Source organism: Xenia sp. Carnegie-2017, unplaced genomic scaffold (assembly GCF_021976095.1).
Source record: "Xenia sp. Carnegie-2017 unplaced genomic scaffold, XeniaSp_v1 HiC_scaffold_25, whole genome shotgun sequence".
NCBI classification, from domain to species: domain Eukaryota; kingdom Metazoa; phylum Cnidaria; class Anthozoa; order Malacalcyonacea; family Xeniidae; genus Xenia; species Xenia sp. Carnegie-2017.
In genome coordinates this window covers 6,426,181-6,447,372 of record NW_025813488.1, presented here as the reverse complement: position 1 = coordinate 6,447,372, position 21,192 = coordinate 6,426,181, and the positions used below count along the sequence as shown (strand labels likewise).

Here is a 21,192-nt window from a genome sequence, read left to right as displayed (position 1 = left end):
GCATAAAAACATTCATATACACAACGCTTACTTGATTTTAGGGGGAACAACTCTGTCAATATCAAATTCAAAGTGAAAGAAAAGCAACGCACCATATTATCTAGGGTCTCACTATGATAATTAAAAGGCATTTCCAAAACGTCTATCTTTCCTTTGTCTATGGATTCCTTATTCTTACAAGTTTGATGAAAGTGCATCCAATGGCCAATGCTGGTGATTTGGGAAAAATGTGTAACTCGACTCAAACAAACCAGACAAATTGCACAAGGAATGAGACTGGTTTTCGTAATCAAAGTGATGTAAGTTTATAAACAAAAATTCTATTGTATGTAATTACAAAAATTTAATAAGTATATATTTATGTATTTAATATGAAACCGAAGAAAAGTTTCTCACTTCCTCAAGAAGTATTAATAACAACAATGGTGATCTCCACAGTTGGTGTCCTTACAAATGGTCTTCTTATTGTTGTTATTGTGAAGGATCCTTTAAACAAGGTAAGACGAGGACCGTGGATTACCATCTTAAGCTTATCTATAGCTGATTTCACTGCATCTTTGTCTCAATTCATGATTGTTGGATTGGGTAAATTGTTCGAGGTAAAACCATCAAAAGCTGTCATTTATTCTGTCCTTTTCTTTTGGATGTTTGGGGCTGCGGGCTCATTTTTTCACTTGACATCACTCACATGGCAAACTTACATAATTGCAAAGTATCCCATACGTAGCCGACAGATGTTGTCTACCAGAAAAATATACAAATTATGTGCGACTGTTTGGTTGATTGGCATTTGCATGGCATTTGCTGAAGTCACATCACTTTACATAAAAAAATTTGACCAGCTTATGTATATCTATATCACAGTATATGCTGTCTTGGAAATCGCTGTTTTACTTCAGATCATATTGAAGTGTTTCATACTTAAGGTAGTAATGCTAAGTCGATAAGACACTAAAGTACATGCTGAACAGCACAACACTAAACACCTTGAATTTGTAAAGGCAATCATTGTGCTGAATGTCTTATTACTGGTAACTGCATTTCCTTTTTTTGTCGCCAAACAAGTGGAGTTTATTCAAAGGCTAGGGAAACTACAAGGTGAATTGGCTGGACGTTTTTCATATTACTATAAGCCAGTGGCCATGATGAATTTTGCTCTCAATCCAATTGTGTATGCACTGAGGCTTCCAGATTATCGAAACAGTATAAAGGCGTTGTTTAGAAAGAAGAATACTGCTTTTACTCCAACATCCCAGTCAACGGACTTTTCCTTCCCGTCCACCAATGAAACATTTGCGATATAACTACATTCATCGTTCATAACTTCATGATTAATATATAAACTTTTTATTTGGTATAGTATAGGTAATATTAGCATAGTGTTAAAGAGAAGATGAAAGACAAAGAAACTATCATGATTTGTAGCGAGATTTTAACTGACTAAAATTTACAGCCAACTTTTTGATTTTTCTTTATGAGAAAGATCAGAAGTGTAATACTTTTTTAAAGGTACATATCATTAATCAAATAAACCTTGAACTTAGAGACGTTACAGATTTACTTAATGCTTCGATAAAAATTTTGAAAGAAAAAATGAGTCTTGGATGTTTGTTAAATTTTCTATAGCTTGTTGAAAAAATGACAACAAACTTACTTCATATATCGGCTGCTACTTGGAGGTTATATTGGAAAACAAATACTTCGGTATAAACAGAGCTTCGTTCCATCGCTCAAATAGTAAGTTGATCTGTTCAAAATAAAGAAAATGTGTACGCAGCTAACGTACAGTCGCAAGTGCACGGACAGCTTAAATACAGAATCCTTTCATCACAGGCATATGAGCCAAAAGAAACAATAACGATGAACCATCAAAATGAAATTTGCATAGTTTTTATTCTACTTGCGTTATGATGAAAAGTTTTCTTACACAAAAAAATTTTTGTGATGACACAAAGCACAAACTTTCATTGTGTGCTGAAACAGGAAATTTAGCTATAGCATTTATTAGTACGTTATTCTTAACATTGAACGAATTTATGTTTTGAAATATGACAAATCAAGATACCTACAACAAAGACTTTGCTAAGAATTCTCAATAACATGAGACCACGCTGGGCCCTGGTAAAGCCATAACTTTTAAATAACAACAATTCATTCTGTACACGAATAAAATTTATTTTTGTGAGTGAATCAGTTCACTGCAATATTGAAAAAACTAGACGACTGACCACATTTTGAAATAGAAGTGCCAGGGTGAGACATCATTAGTCATTTATCAAGAATATAATGATACGTCAAAACGAAGGATGGATTTAGGACAGGGTTGAAGAGAAATATGCACCACCATCCCTAGTCTTAGATACACAAGATGGAAGTCAATTTCCCTGAAAAATACTAATATATCAAACAATTAATGGACACACTTAACAGCCGGGCCTACCCCCCCCCCCTCCCACATACACTGACACACAGACACACACAAACCATCATCTCTGATCATTTCGGTGAAGACGGAAGACATTTCCTTTAATCACAATAAGAAATATGTTTGTATAACGGGAGGATGCCACTGCACTAAGAAGATTACTACAATCATCACGTGCATAAATTCATCCACTTTAGCGGGAAAAGATCGAGAACTATTTTCACTTAACCAGAAGAAATCATTGATTTTAATCTGAGCCAAAAACATTGACAGACAATGAAGAAAAGAGAGCTTCAATCTGAAACTTTGATCCCATCGTTAACTAATGACAATCAAAGTGAAAGATATGAAGTTTTGAAAGACGTACCTGTTCAAAACAGGCCGACTGACAGGTGCTTCACACAAAATGCACATCAGAACACCCACACACACCCACGGTTATAGATTTATCCATAATAAAGTCTTCTTTTAGAGAATTTTTTGCTCTGTATATCATGTTATACACCATTATCATTTGAGCAAAACAAAAATACATTTTCAGAAAATACAAGCAGCATCAGAGCAACGTCCTCAAAACCAGTGGTTTGCCCATTTTTAAGTGGTTTGCCCGTGTTTAAGTGGTTTGCCAATGTTTAAGTGGTTTGCCCGTGTTTAAGTGGTTTTGATGTTTTGCCTTTTCACTATTCGTCTATGTCAATGGGTTTCAAGAAACTAACTCAAACAATCAAGAAACTTTGTAAGGAATTGAACTCGGTGTATCAATAATAGCTATTGTATCACTCTAACGACACGTTTTTGCTTATCACAAATTCTAGCCCAGATTACAATACGCTTAAGTACGAGTGCATATATAGAAAAACAAAGGTGTTTTTGGCACGCGTTTTAATAAACAAAATGCTCCATGATCAAATAAATACACGTCACACAGACTGCCAAAAATTAACGTACTTGAAGTCAAATTCATGCTGACTAAACAAGAAGTATATAGATGTTTTAAAGTTGAGTGCATGATCCTTTTTTAAATATATATTATAGTATAATTTTAGAATTTTGATATACATTTGTATATATAGTATAAAAGAGCCAATAGTTTATCAGTCTATTTGACTGTTGTCTGTTACCCTCTTGAAATAAAATTTTTATACATACTTAAACATATATACACAAGGTTAAGATATAATATCCGTTGAACTCAAAACACTTGGAGCAATATTTTTACCGCCATATTTGAATTTTAAATTCAAGAATAAAATATCTTTTTCTCTTGTGCAAATGTGACTGGATTTCTCGCTGGGAATTTCGTTTTTAACGGAACAAAAAATTTTCGAAAATATTTTTGACATTAAGAATCGACATAAATAATGTTTTATGAACACGAGGCTCGAGAGTTAAGACCTAAGAGCATTGGCAAAATTCATCACATAATTACAAAAATAAAATACGCTAACAAAATCGTACCTACTCCTTACAAAAAAAACCCAGCTAATCTTTATAATCTTCTTGTGAATGCTGTCATGGAAAAGATAATTTCACACCGTTATCTCCACAAATTGGTCTTAAAATTCATAAATAAAACAAACAATCTCATCTCAATCATTCTCATTTCTCAACTATGAACTTTGATAATACACTGGACACCAGTTCGTGGGCACAGATGCAATCAAAGTATCTAAGCACCTGCGTAAAGGCAAGTTAATAACAACTTATCACACAATAATCTGATTAGACATCATACGATCAGATTTTGTGCCTGCAAAGCCAGTGAAAGGTACTTCTCATAAGCCCTCCAAATCAAAATACGCTTTGTGTGATAAATTAAATATTACATGATATGTCATCTTGCTATAATCGATATTTGACTGTCTCCATGACAAATATGCACAATGTTTAAATTGTCTCCCCTGCAAAATCTCTAATCATCTTGTTTGAGTGAAAGTAGTGATGGAAAATGGGAAAAAAGTCTTATCTAATATACACACGAAGAGCAAAATCATTAAACTTATTTTTGAAGAGTCATTCAGAAGAGTCATTCATGAAGACTTATTCAGTAAAAGTTGCCATTGATCAAAATGACGGCACATGATTCAAGAGAATTGCTAAAAGGACTAGGGTGAAGAATTGTGTAAACCTTCAATATTTAGCTCGGGATGAATGGATTAGAGGGTAGTTAGCGATCGTGTGATTTGGTCTTTTAAGGATTCAAACTTTATATTAGGAGTAAGTTATCGTATATGACGGTGGTGTGTATGCAAAATCATTGAAAACCATTCATGAATAGCCTTTGAATCAGAGGTACGAGAGTCAGAAACACTGATTGTAATTACTTAACATTACTCACTATGTCTAACGATGGTAGATTAATTAAAATCATTTTGAAGAATTGAATATTAAAGAAATAGCAATATTCGTCTTGTCAAAATAAAATTTTGCTATAGCATTTATTAGTACGTTATTCTTAACATTGAACGAATTTATGTTTTGAAATCTGACAAATCAAGATACCTACAACAAAGACTTTGCTAAGAATTCTCAATAACATGAGACCACCCTGGGCCCTGGTAAAGCCATAACTTTTTAATACAACAAGACGTTCTGTACACGGATGAAATTTATTTTGGTGAGTGAATCAGTTCACTGCAATATTGATGAAAGTAGAATTCAATACATCGCGTGCAGGGATACTTCGTCTCACTTTCTACACAAACATACAGCCAATTATCCATTTTCTCCTTTGTCAGTACTTCCTGTATACGTGAGAAGTTTGTGTACATAATCATGATGCCCAGCCCAAGTTTTGAATTAGTCTGACGTAGCTGTTAAGCCACACCGGACGTCAACGTCAACCCAGAAGAATATTTGTTTTGTCTGTTTCAAAACACCAGATACATACACACGATCTTAATTTACCATACCATATAAGACATTTTATTTTGCTATCAGTTGAGTATTTTTAAGAAGAAGAGTTAAGAACGCATCACACGACGAACGCGAAAGTCGTTTTTTTTATAAGATCCAAAACTTATTTTAAGAAGGCCAGCAGACGACAAAGAAGTTAGTCTTGGAGGTATATAATAATTATTATTTGTAATAACAGGATTACGGCGTTTTACCAAACCCTGTCGTTCGTTTGAGCTGATAGTACGATTAATAAAACATTTCGACATGTGGTTTATCGAATCCTTTTAAATCAAATTTTAGTCATCGATTTATGTAATTACCAGACCTTGTACACTTCAAATTAGATTTTGTATAAGTAAATTATATTATTTTTTAGACAGGTGGAACCCGGCGTACATTTCCTTACATAAAATCAATTTCTGAGGTCACGCTATGGTACCTGTACAATATGTTTATAGTTACGTTGTTTTGATATGTTTGTTGAATATATATCCAGTGCCAGTGGTCAAAGCTGGCGACAATTCTATCAAAATGTGCAATTCGACTAAAATAGATCAAGTAAATTGCACAAGGAATTCCTCTGTTTCGCAAAATAATACAAAAGTAAGTAGTATTGTATAAAAAGTATTATAAGTCATGAAAATAAACTCGAGTGCTTTGTTGACTGCAAAGAGAAATGCATTCAAAGAAATACATATACAAGCATGCGAGAGAAACGTAAACGCGTTTGCTCTTTTGTATTACTCAACAACGTTACATGCAGTGATTTTATCATGAAATTTGACATTTTGAGAATAAGCAAAACTATTAAGTGCAGTGCATTTAATTAGCATTTTGTGGCTTCATGGTAAGCTGTAAAGATAAACATTGCTATCCATAATTATTTGGCAAAATCAAATAACTGTATGATAAAACATGCATAAAACGATTTCACCAATATCTGCGAATACGAACGAAAAATATCAAAACAATACGAGAAATTGTTTAGAATTACCATTATTCTATGCATATTTACAATATCAAGTCATTTTCACTTGCCTGCTTTCTTCAAGAGTTCAAGAGTACCAGGCAAAAGACAACATCTGCATATTTCTCCATGCATATCAAGAACTTCATTTTTTTTATATGTACCGAGATATGATATTTTCATCAATATCTTCTCTGTGTAATGAACTAGGCAATTACATGATATTCAACATGGTTTCTTCCTCGTGAAATTGGAATTTTCATAGCAAAGCTTGTGTTGGTTGCCTTGATAAGAACAAAACATAAAAATTACAACATTCCTCAAATTATGTTTACTTTATGTGGTGGCGTAAAAGAAAGCCCGTATATTTGATCTTGCTATGCGAACATATCACAGTTCACACACAGTGGAAACTGAAAAATCAGTTTCTACAAAAATAAATAATGGCAATGTTCTCAAACTCATATATAAGACTGTGTGTGAACTGTGATATATTCGCACAGCAAGATCAAATATACGGGCTTTCTTAAAAGCTTATGCAAAAGTCGATGATAGTAAAACGACATCAATTTAAGTTTGGTCATCATTTGCAACATAAACATAAGCATAAGAAGAACTGACAGTTGATAATCTTTTGCAGTTATGCTCATATTTATACTTTTGCCGAAAGTGAGAACCAGGATTTGAGCGTTATAATTTAGTTCCTCGTCTAAAAAGAACAAATTTTTGTTTTTAAAAATATTGCAACATATAATAAACATATATTTATGTATTTAATAAGACACCGAAGAAAAGTTTCTCACTTCCTCAAGAAATATTAATAACAACAATGGTGGTCTCCACAGTTGGTGTCCTAACAAATGGTCTTCTTATTGTTGTTATTGTGAAGGATCCTATAAACGAACTAAGACGAGGACCGTGGATTACTATCTTAAGCTTATCTATAGCTGATTTCACTGCATCTTTGTCTCAATTCATGATTGTTGGATTGGGTAGATTGTTCGAGGTCAAACCATCAGAAGCTGTCATTTATTCTGTCCTTTTCTTTTGGATGTTTGGGGCTGCGGGCTCATTTTTTCACTTGACATCACTCACATGGCAAACTTACATGATTGCAAAATATCCCAAATACAGACAACAAATATTATCAACGAAGAAAATTTACATATTATGCGCCACAGTTTGGTTGATTGCCATTTGTATGGCATTAGGTGAAGTCACGTCACTTTACATAAAAAAATTTGACCAGCTTATGTATATCTATATCACGTTATATGCTGTCTTGGAAATCGCAGTTTTACTTCAGATCATATTGAAGTGTTTCATACTTAAGGTTGTATTGCAAAGTCGACAAGGCACTAAAGTAAATGCTAAACAGTACAACACTAAACACTTTGAAATTGTAAAGGCAATCATTGTGCTGAATGTCTTATTACTGGTAACTGCATTTCCTTATTTTGTCGCCAAACAAGTGGAGTTTATTCAAAGGCTTGGAAAAATACAAAGTGAATTGGCTTGGCGTTTTTCTTACTACTACAAACCAGTTGCCATGGTGAATTTCGCTGTCAATCCAATTGTGTATGCACTGAGGCTTCCAGTTTATCGAAACAGTCTGAAGGCGTTGTTTAAAAAGAACAGTTTTATTTCTACTGATACAGCACAGCAATCGACAACTTCGTTCTGTTCTGCTGATGAAACGATTGCTTTGTAGATAATATGCATTGATTATTATGCATTGATCATATATAACTTGATTACAAATATATCCAATGATTATTTTTTTAATATAGGTAATAACATAAACTTTAGTGTAATTTGTAGTTATACTTTTGTGTAATTTTTAGTGTAATGTTTGGATTTGTAGCCAATTTTGCCTTCAACAAACTATTTTGATAACCACATCAAAACATAGTACAATATCGTATCTAATAATACGTTGTCCTCCTTGCTGCTTATTTACATCTTTACGAAGAAATTCTCTACATTGAATTTAGCGTGAGCAGAAGCTTTGTGTAACAGGTAAAACTTGGCAGCTTTGTTGCATCGAAAATTTCACAAGAAAAGCAAGTTGCCCTTACAGACTTAACTTCTTTCAAAATGGCAGAACGTTTTCATTGATAAAACAGCATGGTCAGCAATCAGCATGTATTTAAAAATTCAGCCAGAATCGTTTTTAATTATACTTTATAGTTTGCAAGAAAAAGTATGTTTAACAATCTATCAATATGTAGCATTTTATCTGCACTAGCAAAAAGAGGAAGGCAGAAATGAGCATAGTCTTAAAATTCACACATACACATTAAATTTTCATACAACTATATTTGTATAATTTTAGTGTTTGATAGGATAAGCTGATAATAAACGAACAATGAACAATACACTTTAATGAATACATTTATTTATTGTCCATAAAGATATTTGAACGTCTTCCTCCACACCATGTTACGCTAGAATAAGGACATCCTCTTTTTTTCATATGGTGATGCAGCTGACGCTTTTCCTTTTTGTTTTCCAGTTCAATTGGATTCTCCAAAGATTCGCCATTCAACCACAACCATTTTGGTTATGCACAGTAGGAAGAAAAAAACACAATATGAAGAAAAGAACAAGGCCATATTTCAACCCTTTCATACTTTACACAACAGCCCAAGAGAAGCTTGACGTCCAATTCTTCAAGTTTCAAAGTAGATTTACTGCCAGTACATCATTCCTATGGCACAGCTATATTTATACCATCAAGCATCAAGTGTTTTTAAACACAGACATCAAGCTTCTTAACAGCTTGAGTTTACTAAATGGATTCGGGCTGTTCTTAGTTTGGATAATACCTTTCAAAGTCTTTAAGCAACAAGAGAACACTTGACAGATAAAAAATGATGAGAACCGAAAGCCGTGTCCTATTACTATATGTTGCTTTATTGGTTATATGGGTATACAGTGTTTTATGTTTTGCCAATAATTTCGCTATTGTTTGGTTCATTTTAGACACAGCTTGAGCAAAATTATATTTTGTATCGGTGTTCAACTGCATTGAAGCATCAAGTGCTTTTATAAACTGTAGTGACAACGTGTGTTAAGTACGTAGCGTTGCCAGATGGAATAGAATCTTCTAACTTTGCAAAACAGCATTCACAAAAAATGAACATTCGAAACTACTTGTTTTTATACATACGAAATTTTTTGTCTGAGTAATCTTCACATCCTCCTTTAAATAAAATCGTTACAGTTGTACGTGTGTTAAATAAATTTTCATATTTTCATTAAATCATTAATGACTTTGAGCTGACCTACACAATTTTAGCCTTACTTGTAATAAACAAAGTACATAAAGCAGTTCCTGTTATACAGATGCTACAGTTCCATTAAATAGAGTGCTCATACAGTATAATCACCGTTTTTTTAATCAATAACAGCTATTTTAGTTATTTCTTGTTGGAAAATATCTTCAATCATAAATCCCAACGTAAAGGCGCTGAAAATGTAGTAAATAGGGGTTATATAATCTATACATATATACATGCTCATTAAATGTTGGCCTGTAGCATTTTCTAACTTTAGCTTTAACTTCATAACGTAAGAATAATGTATTACATGATATTACTAACATCCTATATGCTCATTGTCTATATAGTTAGTAAAAGTATATAGTAGAATTCCCAGCATTCATGTAATCTTAGAAATCTCTATGACAAGTTCATGACATAACATATAAGTTCATTTTGACTTCTTGAAATATCAGCTGTTTTTTAAATGCTCTGAGCAATTAAAACATCAGAGAGTCCTATATAGTTGCGCATGAGATGCGTCAAAACTCTATGCATGTGATGGATATGACGGATCGTAGAACTAAAAATACTTTTTCCTTTGTTTTATAAATATTTTAAAGGCGTCGTTCAGTTTGGACTATTCAAGTGGAAAAAGATGTTTGAATGTTAAAACCTAAAATATGCAGTGTATGAACGAAGAGTGTTTGATTGTTGTCTTCAACTTATTTTTTATTACTTTTTGCTTTTCCATCTAAAATTCAACGACGAACAAACCCATGTATACATGTTTGACTTTGAAAAACGGAATTATTTTTGTCATGTATAGACTCTGTCTTACGGTCACCTTTCATAGTTCTATAAGCACAATTGTATTTTCTAGTTGACATAGAATTTTTTCTTTTTCCTTTCAAATCTGCATATCATTTTTATTGTATGATTCAATTATGACAGATAAATTAATGTGAAAGTCCATAACATGCGTGGTTATTTTATTGGTTAATATTGCCTGGTATGACGACATTGTAATTTTCAAATAAACTTTTTATGAAAGTTTTGTTGACGTCATGCTTGATATTTGAAGCTACGATAATAATTTTCGTTAAAACACCACATATTAAAATATGTATTGCAAGCCTTTTTCGTCAACGTATATTTCTAAAAGTGATTTATATGTTTGCTCTTGTTTAGGCTACATGAATACATGGCCACAATTTGTTGCGGTTTAAATTATATTTTATGCATGTATATTGATGTGTTTTAATCCAATCACACAACCTGCTGACAAACGTACACCCCATATACCCCCCCCCCCTCACCCCCATTCTTTTTATTGTATGTAACCCATGTCTCGACGCTGTGTCTTGTCCTGTTTCAGAGTCAAGTAAACGTCGACCGAAACAGAAACGAAAGTCCGGTCGCAATCCCAGAGTTCCATTCACTCCCAAACAGCTGACGACCCTGGAAAACAAGTTTGAAACAATGAAGTACTTGACAAGTGATGAAGTTCGTAGTTTGTGTTTGGAACTGACGTTACCGGAAAACAAAATCAAAATATGGTTTCAAAATCGACGAGCAAGAGAAAAAAAGAAAAAGTTCACAAAGCAGCGATGAATATGTTGACGTAATGACAATCGACGGGGAGAACAGTTAGCTATGTATGACGACACATGCACTGAAGATTAGTTATACTTTTTTATAGAGGTCTATAGTTAGAAAATCAGTTATGCAATCATAGAGTTTTTATTGTAGTAATCTTGCACAGCGTACGTTCAACAGGACTTTTATTTATTGCTGTCAATATTAAATAATGAGCATAGGAATTTCATCGATGACGTCATTCGAGCATTTCCGCTTACAAAGAGAAAACACTTTAAATGCAAAGTTTCATAATAGAACACATCGTAAAAACCTCAGGTTGTCACATAGGATAGAAAATAAAGCATACTTTTACATTTCATCATCATCTCAATGTCCATTTTTGTAATAAATATAAAAAATTAAAAATGCATTTAAAGTTGAGTGACTTAAAATAAGGTTTACACTGCAGGTCGATTTAAAGATGCAAACACAAAATCAAGGTTTATGATTGGTTCAAAGTATAGTGAAGTAAAAGATGCCATAGAAATGCCGAATCTCAATAATTAGAGTTTATCACTGTTATCTAATTGACCCAATCGGAAAATCAGTTTATATAAGGTAAGTACTAATTTAAAAATGAATACACAAAAGAGAGATTAAAAAAATGAATGCAACAGAAAAACATAGCTACCACAGCGTAATAATGCAATACCTAGATTAAAATATTTTATGCGGTTTTACTCTATGTGATTCACTGACATTTACGTACATAAATTTTATCGAAAACGAAAGTTCTCTAGACGGATGGTTGTATTGAAAAATACTAAATTTATAGTAGAAAAACATAAGAAACACACGATACAGAGAGTTAAGAGGTTCAACTACCTTCCCACCATCTCTCGCAAGAGAAGTACCGGTACCACCACCACCACCTTTCTTGCGAGAGAAGTACATGCATCACAACCACCTCTCCCACAAGAGAAGTACTGGTACCACCACCACCACCTTTCTTGCGAGAGAAGTACATGCACCACCATTATCCCCTTTACTGCAAGGGAAATACCAGCAGCACCACCACCCTCCTCTCACGTAAGAGAAGTATTGGTACCACCAATACAACCCCCTTTCCAGCAAGGGAAATACAAGCACCACCATCAACCTCTCTAACGCAGAAGTAATACAAGCACCACCACCAACCTCTCTAATGCAGGAGAAGTACAAGCACCACCATCAACCTCTTTCCCGCAAGAGAAGTACAAGCACCACCACCAACCTCTCTCCCGGAGGAGAAGTACAAGCACCACCATCAACCTCTCTCCCGCAAGAGAAATACAAACACCACCACCAACCCTTCTCCCGTAAGAGAGTACAAGCACCACCACCAACCCTTCTCCCGCAAGAGAAGTACTGTCACCTCTCCACCCTCTCATGCGAAAGAAGTACCAGCAACAGTAGCAATGATGTCAAGAGTTGAGCTCCAGTTATCTAATGCTGTAATGACTTAATACAAATTTATGACAATTCTCCATACCCCTGTATCATTAGAAACTGTGCTTTAAACTTTAAGAACGAAGCTTTGAGCTTTTAAACGTCTTCAAAAGGTTTAAACAATAAAAGAAATAAAAATGTCTTATTCTTTTACAAGTCACATATTTACACAATTCTCATCAATCCTAATGTATAGTTCTATAGACAAAAGTATTTTGGTAAAAAAATACTATCAATGTACAACAAAACGATATATTATCAATATCCAATAACAAAAACAATTTTACACAATTCTCATCAATCCTAATGTATAGTTCTATAGACAAAAGTATTTTGGTAAAAATATATTATCAATATCCAATAACAAAACAATTTTACAAAACGACACAAACATAAACTCGACATCATAAACAGTTTCAGAAAAGTTGTCAAAGAACACCTGTCATTTCTGCATATCACTTAATAACAAAAAAATTTGCGCGAAATAATAAACGCACTTTGTAATGATAATTAAAATCTTTCATTTCTGACATAGCTTTTAGTGTAGCTAATATTAAAATCGGAACTGTTGAATAATTAAATTTTACTGATGCATTTACTCCAATTTTCCCCTGTTTTTACTTAAAACAAACTAGCTAACAACTTTATCATTATGAGCTATATATTCTAAATCCACTAAACTTTGGTTTCATTTAAAATATAGAATATGATATAAAAATTTCTTTGCAGTAGTTATAAGGTTTATGGGTCTTCGAATACAATAATTCGCTGTTGCGCAAAAGGAATATTTCTCATTATCCTTAAAATGAAAGTTTGGGTGTAAAACATTACACCGGAGTATAGGGCGATTTAGAACGAAAACGGGATTTTCTATTTTCAAAGTTCTACTTTTATTTACAAGAGTCCTACCCGTAGAATAAACTATAATGTCAAAGGATAGTACAAAGTCTTAAACAACTTCGCCCTGTTTGACTTAAGTTAAACCAGCCTTAAACATGTTTAGACATTTTTAGTTTGTTGATAACTTTCAGTCTTTCACAGCTTAACTCTTTTATTATAAGACTTTATACTTTTTAAATTGATAACATTTAATAAACCAAGTCATTCGCGCAGTCCAAATTGAGCCCCACATTCAATCTTTTTATGTTGTGAAATTTTAATTCATTTTGGATGGAAAACTGACTTAAATCAATTTGCTTAACAATCAGCTTATCAATTGCCCACTCGGGATAAAGACTAGTGATCACAATGATAACACAAAGTTGCATTGAAAGATAGAAGTTGCTATTTTAACACTGTTATCTTGACTAGGTGTTGTTAAATGATGTATTTTAAGTGATTTTCGATTGCCATAAGCCCATAACGAATAGCAATGTAACATAAGAAACATCAAAACTAGACGACTGACCACATTATGAAATAGAATTGCCATGCTGAGACATCATTAGTCATTTATTAAGAATTTAATGATACGTCAAAACGCAAGGATGGATTTAGGACAGGGTTGAAGAGAAGTATGCACCACCTCCCACAGTCTTAGATACACAAGATGGAAGTCAATTTCCCTGCAAAATACTAATATATCAAACAATTAATGGACACACTTAACAATCGGGACTCCCCCCCTCCCCCCCACATACACAAACACACAGACACACACAAACCATCATCTCTGATCATTTAGGGGAAGACGGCAAGACATTTCCTTTAATCACAATAAGAAATATGTTTGTATAACAGGAGGATGTCACTGCACTAAGAAGATTAGTACAATCAACACGTGCACAAATCCAACCACTTTAGGGGAAAAGATCGAGAACTATTTTCACTTAACCAGAAGAAATCATTGATTTTAATCTGAGCCAAAAACATTGACAGACAAGAAAGAAAAGAGAGCTTCAATCTGAAACTTTGATCCCATCGTTAACTAATGACATTCAAAGTGAAAGATATGAAAGTTTTGAAACACGTAGTTGTTCAAAACAATAGCGACAGACTGACAGGTATTTCAGATAAAATGCACATCAGAACACCCACACACACCCACGGTTATAGATTTATACATAATAAAGTCTCCCTTTAGAGAGCTTTTTGCTCTGTATATCATGTTATACACCATTATTATTTGAGCAAAACCAAAATACATTTTCAGAAAATACAAGCAGCATTAGAGCAACATCCTCAAAACCAGTGGTTTGCCCATGTTTAAGTGGTTTGCCCATGTTTAAGTGGTTTGCCCATGTTTAAGTGGTTTTCATGTTTTGCATTTTCGCTATTCGTCTATGTCAATGGGGTTCAAGAAAACTTACTCAAACAATCAAGAAACTTTGTAAGGAACTGAACTCAGTGTATCAATAATAGCTACTATATCACTCTAACGACACGTTTTTGCTTATCACAAATTCTAGCCCAGATTACAATACGCTTAAGTACGAGTATATGCATATAGAAAAACGAAGGCGTCTTTGGCACGCGTCTTAATAAACAAAATGCTCCATGATCAAATAAATACACGTCACACAGACTGCCAAAAATTAACGTACTTGACGTCAAATTCATGCTAACTAAACAAAAAGTATATAGATGTTTTAAAGTTGAGTGCATGATCATTTTTTAATTATATACTATAGTATAATTTTAGAATTTTGATATACATTTGTACATATAGTATAAGAGAGCCAGTAGTTTATCAGTCTATTTGACTGTTGGCTATTACCCTCTTGAAATAAAGTTTTTATACATACTTAAACATATATACAAGGTTAAATTATAATATCCGTTGAACTCAAAACACCTGGAGCAATATTTTACCGCCATATTTGAATTTTAAATTCAAGAATAAAATATCTTTTTCTCTTGTGCAAATGTTACTGGATTTCTTGCGGATAATTTCGTTTTTAAAGAAACAAAAAATTTTCGAAAAAATTTTTGACATTAAGAAGCGACATAAATAATGTTTTATGAACACGAGGCTCGAGAGTTAAGACTTAAGAGCATCGGCAAAATTCATCACATAATTACAAAAACAAAATACGCTAACAAATCCGTACTTACTCCTTAAAAAAAACCCAACTAATTTTATAATCGTCTTGTGAATGCTGTCATGGAAAAAATCATTTCACACCGTACTCTCCACAAATTGGTCTTAAAATTCATAAATAACACAAACAATCTCATCTCAACCATTCTCAATTCTCAACTATGAACTTTGATAATACACTGGACACCAGTTCGTGGGCACAGATGCAATCAAAGTATCTAAGCACCTGCGTAAAGGCAAGTTAATAACAACTTACCACACAATAATCTGATGAGACATCATACGATCAGACTTTGTGCCTGCAAAGCCAGTGAAAGGTACTTCTCATAAAAAACTCCAAATCAAAATACGCTTTGTGTGATAAATTAAATATTACATGATATGTCATCTTGCTATAATCGACATTTGACTGTCTCCATGACAAATATGCACAATGTTTGAATTGTCTCCCCTGCAAAATTTCTAATCATCTTATTTGAGTGAAAGCAGTGATGGAAAATGGGAAAAAAGACTTATCTAATATACACAAGAAGAAGAAAATCATTAAACTTATTTTTGAAGAGTCATTCAGAAGAGTTATTCATGAAGAATTATTCAGTAAAAGCTGCCATTGATCAAAATGACGGCATATGATGCAAGAGAATTGCTAAAAGGACTAGGGTGAAGAATTGTGAAAACCCTCAATATTTAGCTCGGGATGCATGGATTAGAGCAGGCATGTGCAACCCACGGCCCTCAGTGATGCCAAGACAATTATCTTTTTTTACCATGAAATTTACGAAGCTGCGCAAAAAATACGGTTCTTAACATAGTGGCATAGCCGAATAAAACACACCAGTTCAAGGACGTTTAGTTATCTTTCGAGTAGCGTGGGTCATTTAAGATTCTTTGTCTTGAATTATTTAAAAATCTTCTTTTTCAAGTTATATATACTATTGAGAATTACAGGTGAGGTCTCAGTAACTTTTACTTACAAAATTGTCATATTTTCAATTGTTTTAAATGTAAAATTAACGAATGCCTTGTGCATTAAAAAGTAATGTTACACAAGGCGATAATACCAGCAGCGCTCGTCAAAAATCATGAAATGGAGTTCAAGCTCTTTTCTCAACCATTTGATGTGACACCAGATGATATTCCAGACTGCTATCAAATGGAGGTGATTGATTTGCAGTATGACATGGATTTGAAAAGAGCATATGACAGCAATGATGTTATAACTTTCTATAAAAAGTATCTATGTGGAAAGCATCCAATTTTGGAGAAACATGCCAAAAAAAATGATCTCACTCTTTGGGAGCACTTATTCCTGTGAGCAGTTTTTCTCCAAAATGAAATTTACTAAGAGCAAACACAGAAGTCAGCTCACAAATAAACACCTTACCAGTCAGCTTCGACTTGTCAGTACATCAGTGAGAGCAGATATTGATAAAATGTGAAAATACAAACAGTATCAAGTATACCATTAATTATTAAACAGTATCAAGTATCCTATAAATTATTAATTCTGACAAATGTTGTAATTTTGCAATTTATAATTGTGAGTTGGTCTTTAAGGACTTAAAATTAAAATTAGGAGTAAGTTATGGTATATGAAGGTGGTGTGTATGCAAAATCATTGGAAACCATTCAAGAATAGCCTTAGAATCAGAGGTACGAGAGTCAGAAACACTGATTGTAATTACTGATATTTTTTTTCAACGTCTTTCTTATTAATCTCTCGTATTTTGCATCATTTACATGATAATTAGACTTATCAGAAAAAGAGCTTTCGTGGCATAATACATTTCACAAGTCAAAACAAACTCTGTCAAACTCTGTTGGGGTGAAAACATATATTTTCAAAGATGATTAGTACTTTGCATAATTATTCAAAATGTGTTTTAAATACGTCAAAAGAAAAGTGTTTTTGTCATTGTGCGCCAAGACTCTTGAAAGAAGAACATCAGGTAAGAAAGTGATTACACAAAACATAAACTAATTTTAGTTAAAAAAGTTTGTAAACAGAGACATAAGTTTTACCATTACGTATGTGCATGCAATTCTCTATACATTGCTTATAATTTTCACAAATCCTTAATTCTACTCAAGTTACGGCAAACATTGTCAATACATTCGCACAGACGGAAATTTCCTCTTGCAATTAATGCCGAATAAAATGTATTCTCAGTTGATTTATTCACACCTGTGATTATAAATATTTTATTCTATTATATAACATGTTGTGTCAAAGAAAATCGTTGTTGAGAAAAAATCTCATTTTGTACACTACAAAATGATGTCCTAGTCAATGTTACTATTAGCTACGAAAAAAAAAGCAAGCGATATTCCGATTTTTTTTCTCAACTCACCTCGATGTGAGTGGCGGTTTGATACTATGCTACATAATGATTAATAATTAGAAACGTGAATGCGATGAATATGTTTTTTAGTTGTATGGGTATCGAATTTTTGTTCCCACGATGTATGGTCTAAATTGCATTAGCATTTTACCTTTTAACTGATGAAACTTTTCCTCATGCATCACACGATTCTGATTCGGATGAAACTACATGAACGTATTTTTGCATTAGTAATTTGAATGCTTTGCTTGCTGGTAAATGAATTTGATTTTATGGGGTCATAATGTAGTTAAAAATGTTATATAGGTTTCAGCAAGGTTTGCGTCAGTTAACACTAAAAAATTAATGTTTCAAACGTTTTATTAAGGAATACTGCCTATAGTGACATTCGTTAACTTCCTACGGAAAAGTTGTGAGGTTGTTCGTTTTATCAATTATTGTTCGCACATGATTTACGTCCCGCATGGTGAATCTATGACTTTAATGTGCCCTTTCAGAATAATTAACATAATCAACATTAGTCTTGCGTACTTTAAGTAAGTGGATTTTTGTCTGCATTGATCGAGTTTATCATATTTTGTCTTATGCACAAATTTTTTAAAGTGAAAGCTTCGTTAAGTGTATGCTTGTTGATGTACAAACTGAGTCATACATAAACATCCTTGGTAAGTGAATCATGTGCATTGAATTCTATTTCATATTCCAAATCAATTATTTTGATTTAGAAACGTTCAAGGTCTTGCATGAATTACATTTGACGCTTCTAGTGTTGATTTCAAATCGCCTGCTCAAATAAACATATTCGACACGTGAAAAAGTAGCTGCACAGGCAAACTGATAAAATTGAATAATTTTTCATGGCATGTGAAAGTGGTGCTCATTTTGATGATGAAGTCATTTTGTAATGCACAGAAACATTCTCTAAATATTTGGCTCTGGTTTTGTTTCGTCCTAAGGAGACTTCGACGTTGTTTTCATCATTTTTTTGGCATTGTCAGATTTCTTTAAAATCTGTCTTTCATTTTCATTAAAGTTAATGTGTGAATGTGTTTGGGTCACTGCGTAGGATGATTGATCTCATGCGCGGTAAAACATCTTATTACAGCTGTGCAAATGATTCTCGAATGAAACTCCCAGTTAAAGGGACCTTTTCTACATTTAACGTGTCTTCGTCATGATGCAAAACTCGACATACTGAGTGTTGAGTTCGAGTTACTCGCCATATCTCTTTCTTAGTATACGCTATACCTTCAGTAACAACCACGAGTGAACTTAATGATCGAACTGATTTTTATTATTTTACAGAGCAGTATTTATACTCTTTATTACAAACAACAAATATTATTATTGGTCGGAGTAGTTCCTCTATTTAAGCTATATATGGTAGATAAGGAAATTTAACTAACGTCAATAACTGTTCCTTGGCTCATAGCTGTGTGAGAACGGATACATTGATAAACTAAACTACGCATATACTATTTCGTTAACATGTTTTTGTGGTTTATGAGCATGACTCAACACTGAGCCATCTCCATCTTCAACAACAGCATTAGTAATGCATTTGACAATCACACCTTAATAATGGAATTTACGGCTGTCTGCGGGATGTTGATCTGTCAACAAATTTCAGCTGTTGCGTCCGCTCTTCGTCAGTTGTTAGTGGATTTGAGCGACCCAATCCAATCTGTACCTACTTTTATCAAAAATATTAAATTACAAATAGTTCTATATGGTTCTATTAATGTTTACTTAATAAAAATTTTACAAGCAGATTAGAATTTTCATCATGTATAATATAAACGTTAGATGGATGTCAATGAAATACAAAGAATACCATACATAAGGCAAAAGTTTTCACTATCCGATTAAACAATGAACAAGGTATGATGTTCTCATTGAATATTTGACAACTACTCGCTAAAGACAAGGATGGGGCAGTCTGCGGTTATTAAAATTTGTGATTACCATATGCATTTGATCACGAATTTCAACATTCTTTTTGCGTTAAAAAGAATGTTGAAATTCGCAAAACCACTCGTTTTGCGTTACACAACTTAAGTTACCTGAGATATTTCCATTATCAAAACAGTGTATGATAATCTTGTTTACTAATATGTTTTTGTTTCTTGTTTATTCATGCTTTCCTTCAAATACTAACACGACACTTGTCGAATATTGAATTAAAAACAAGTTCCGAATATTTCAATATCTATACACAATGATTTAGAGAATAGAGTGAAAGAAAATCCACGAGTGAAAGCAAAATTACGTGGGAACTTATAAAATAACGAGGTTTCTGTATTTAAAAAGTGCTCGTACAAAGATGTTGATTGCGTACTGTAAACAGACAAATGACAAAACGTTTGCAGTTTTTCGCAAAAACGATAATCATATTAACGATCCTCTATAAACATGCCGTAAATATGATTCAAGATTTCAGGAAACCCACGCCAATTAAATCTGTAAACAATATGTACGTGCACGACGATGAAATACAACTCCAACACACACAACGCTTACTTGTGTCACCTGATTTTTTCAGGTCCTGAGACGATTGCTTAAATTGTCCAGCAAAGTGCGAAGATCATATCTTCATTTAATTTCAATTACCGCACTGCATAAAAACATTCATACACACAACGCTTACTTGATTTTAGGGAGAACATACTCTGTCAATATCAAATTCAAAGTGAAAGAAAAGCAACGCACCATATTATCTAGGGTCTCACTATGATAATTAAAAGGCATTTCCAAAACGTCTATCCTTCCTTTGTCTATGGATTCCTTATTCTTACAAGTTTGATGAAAGTGCATCCAATGGCCAATGCTGGTGATTTGGGAAAAATGTGCAACTCGACTCAAACAAACCAGACAAATTGCACAAGGAATGAGACTGGTTCTCGTAATCAAAGTGATGTAAGTTTATAAACAAAAACTCTATTGTATGTAATTGCAAAAATCATTTTATTTGGTCTGATGAATTAATTTAAAGTCAATGAAATGTTTTGTTGACTGGAAAGAAATGCATTCAAAGAAATGAGGTAGGTGCAAAAAAATCTCATATTAAAAAAAGTCAAAAAGCCACAATAGTCTAACTGAAGCCATTGGGTAAAGTCATCTTATTGAATAATCTTATAATTCTTGTATTTATTATTTCCTTTATGCGATTTTTATGGCATTATCAGAAG

General features: G+C 33.2%; 1 protein-coding gene and 1 long non-coding RNA gene across 10 annotated transcripts in view; one reads left to right on the top strand and one right to left on the bottom strand.

Annotated features, from left to right (window-relative positions):
- LOC124453075 (cannabinoid receptor 1-like) overlaps window positions 1-21,192 on the top strand; it is a 109,691-nt gene that overhangs the window by 59,230 nt on the left and 29,269 nt on the right. The window contains exons 1-4 of one of the 9 annotated variants that reach the window (XR_006950966.1): window positions 5,243-5,489; window positions 5,700-5,926; window positions 10,932-11,211; window positions 11,604-11,629. Coding sequence is in view for 7 of the 9 variants with exons in the window: in XM_047003823.1 (XP_046859779.1) it covers window positions 5,756-5,926; window positions 7,072-8,001 (1,101 nt within the window). In the remaining 2 variants the exon portion in view is untranslated. Of the gene's footprint in view, window positions 1-5,238; window positions 5,490-5,699; window positions 5,927-7,071; window positions 8,310-8,394; window positions 10,343-10,931; window positions 11,212-11,603; window positions 11,630-21,192 lie in introns of those variants that run through there. The other 8 variants (XM_047003821.1, XM_047003822.1, XM_047003820.1 and 5 more) reach the window with 8 other exon arrangements.
- LOC124453530 lies at window positions 281-5,167 on the bottom strand. The gene is made up of 3 exons (XR_006951121.1): window positions 4,932-5,167; window positions 1,655-1,747; window positions 281-741 (listed from the first exon to the last, which is right to left on the bottom strand). It is a non-coding gene; the product is annotated as an uncharacterized LOC124453530 (long non-coding RNA).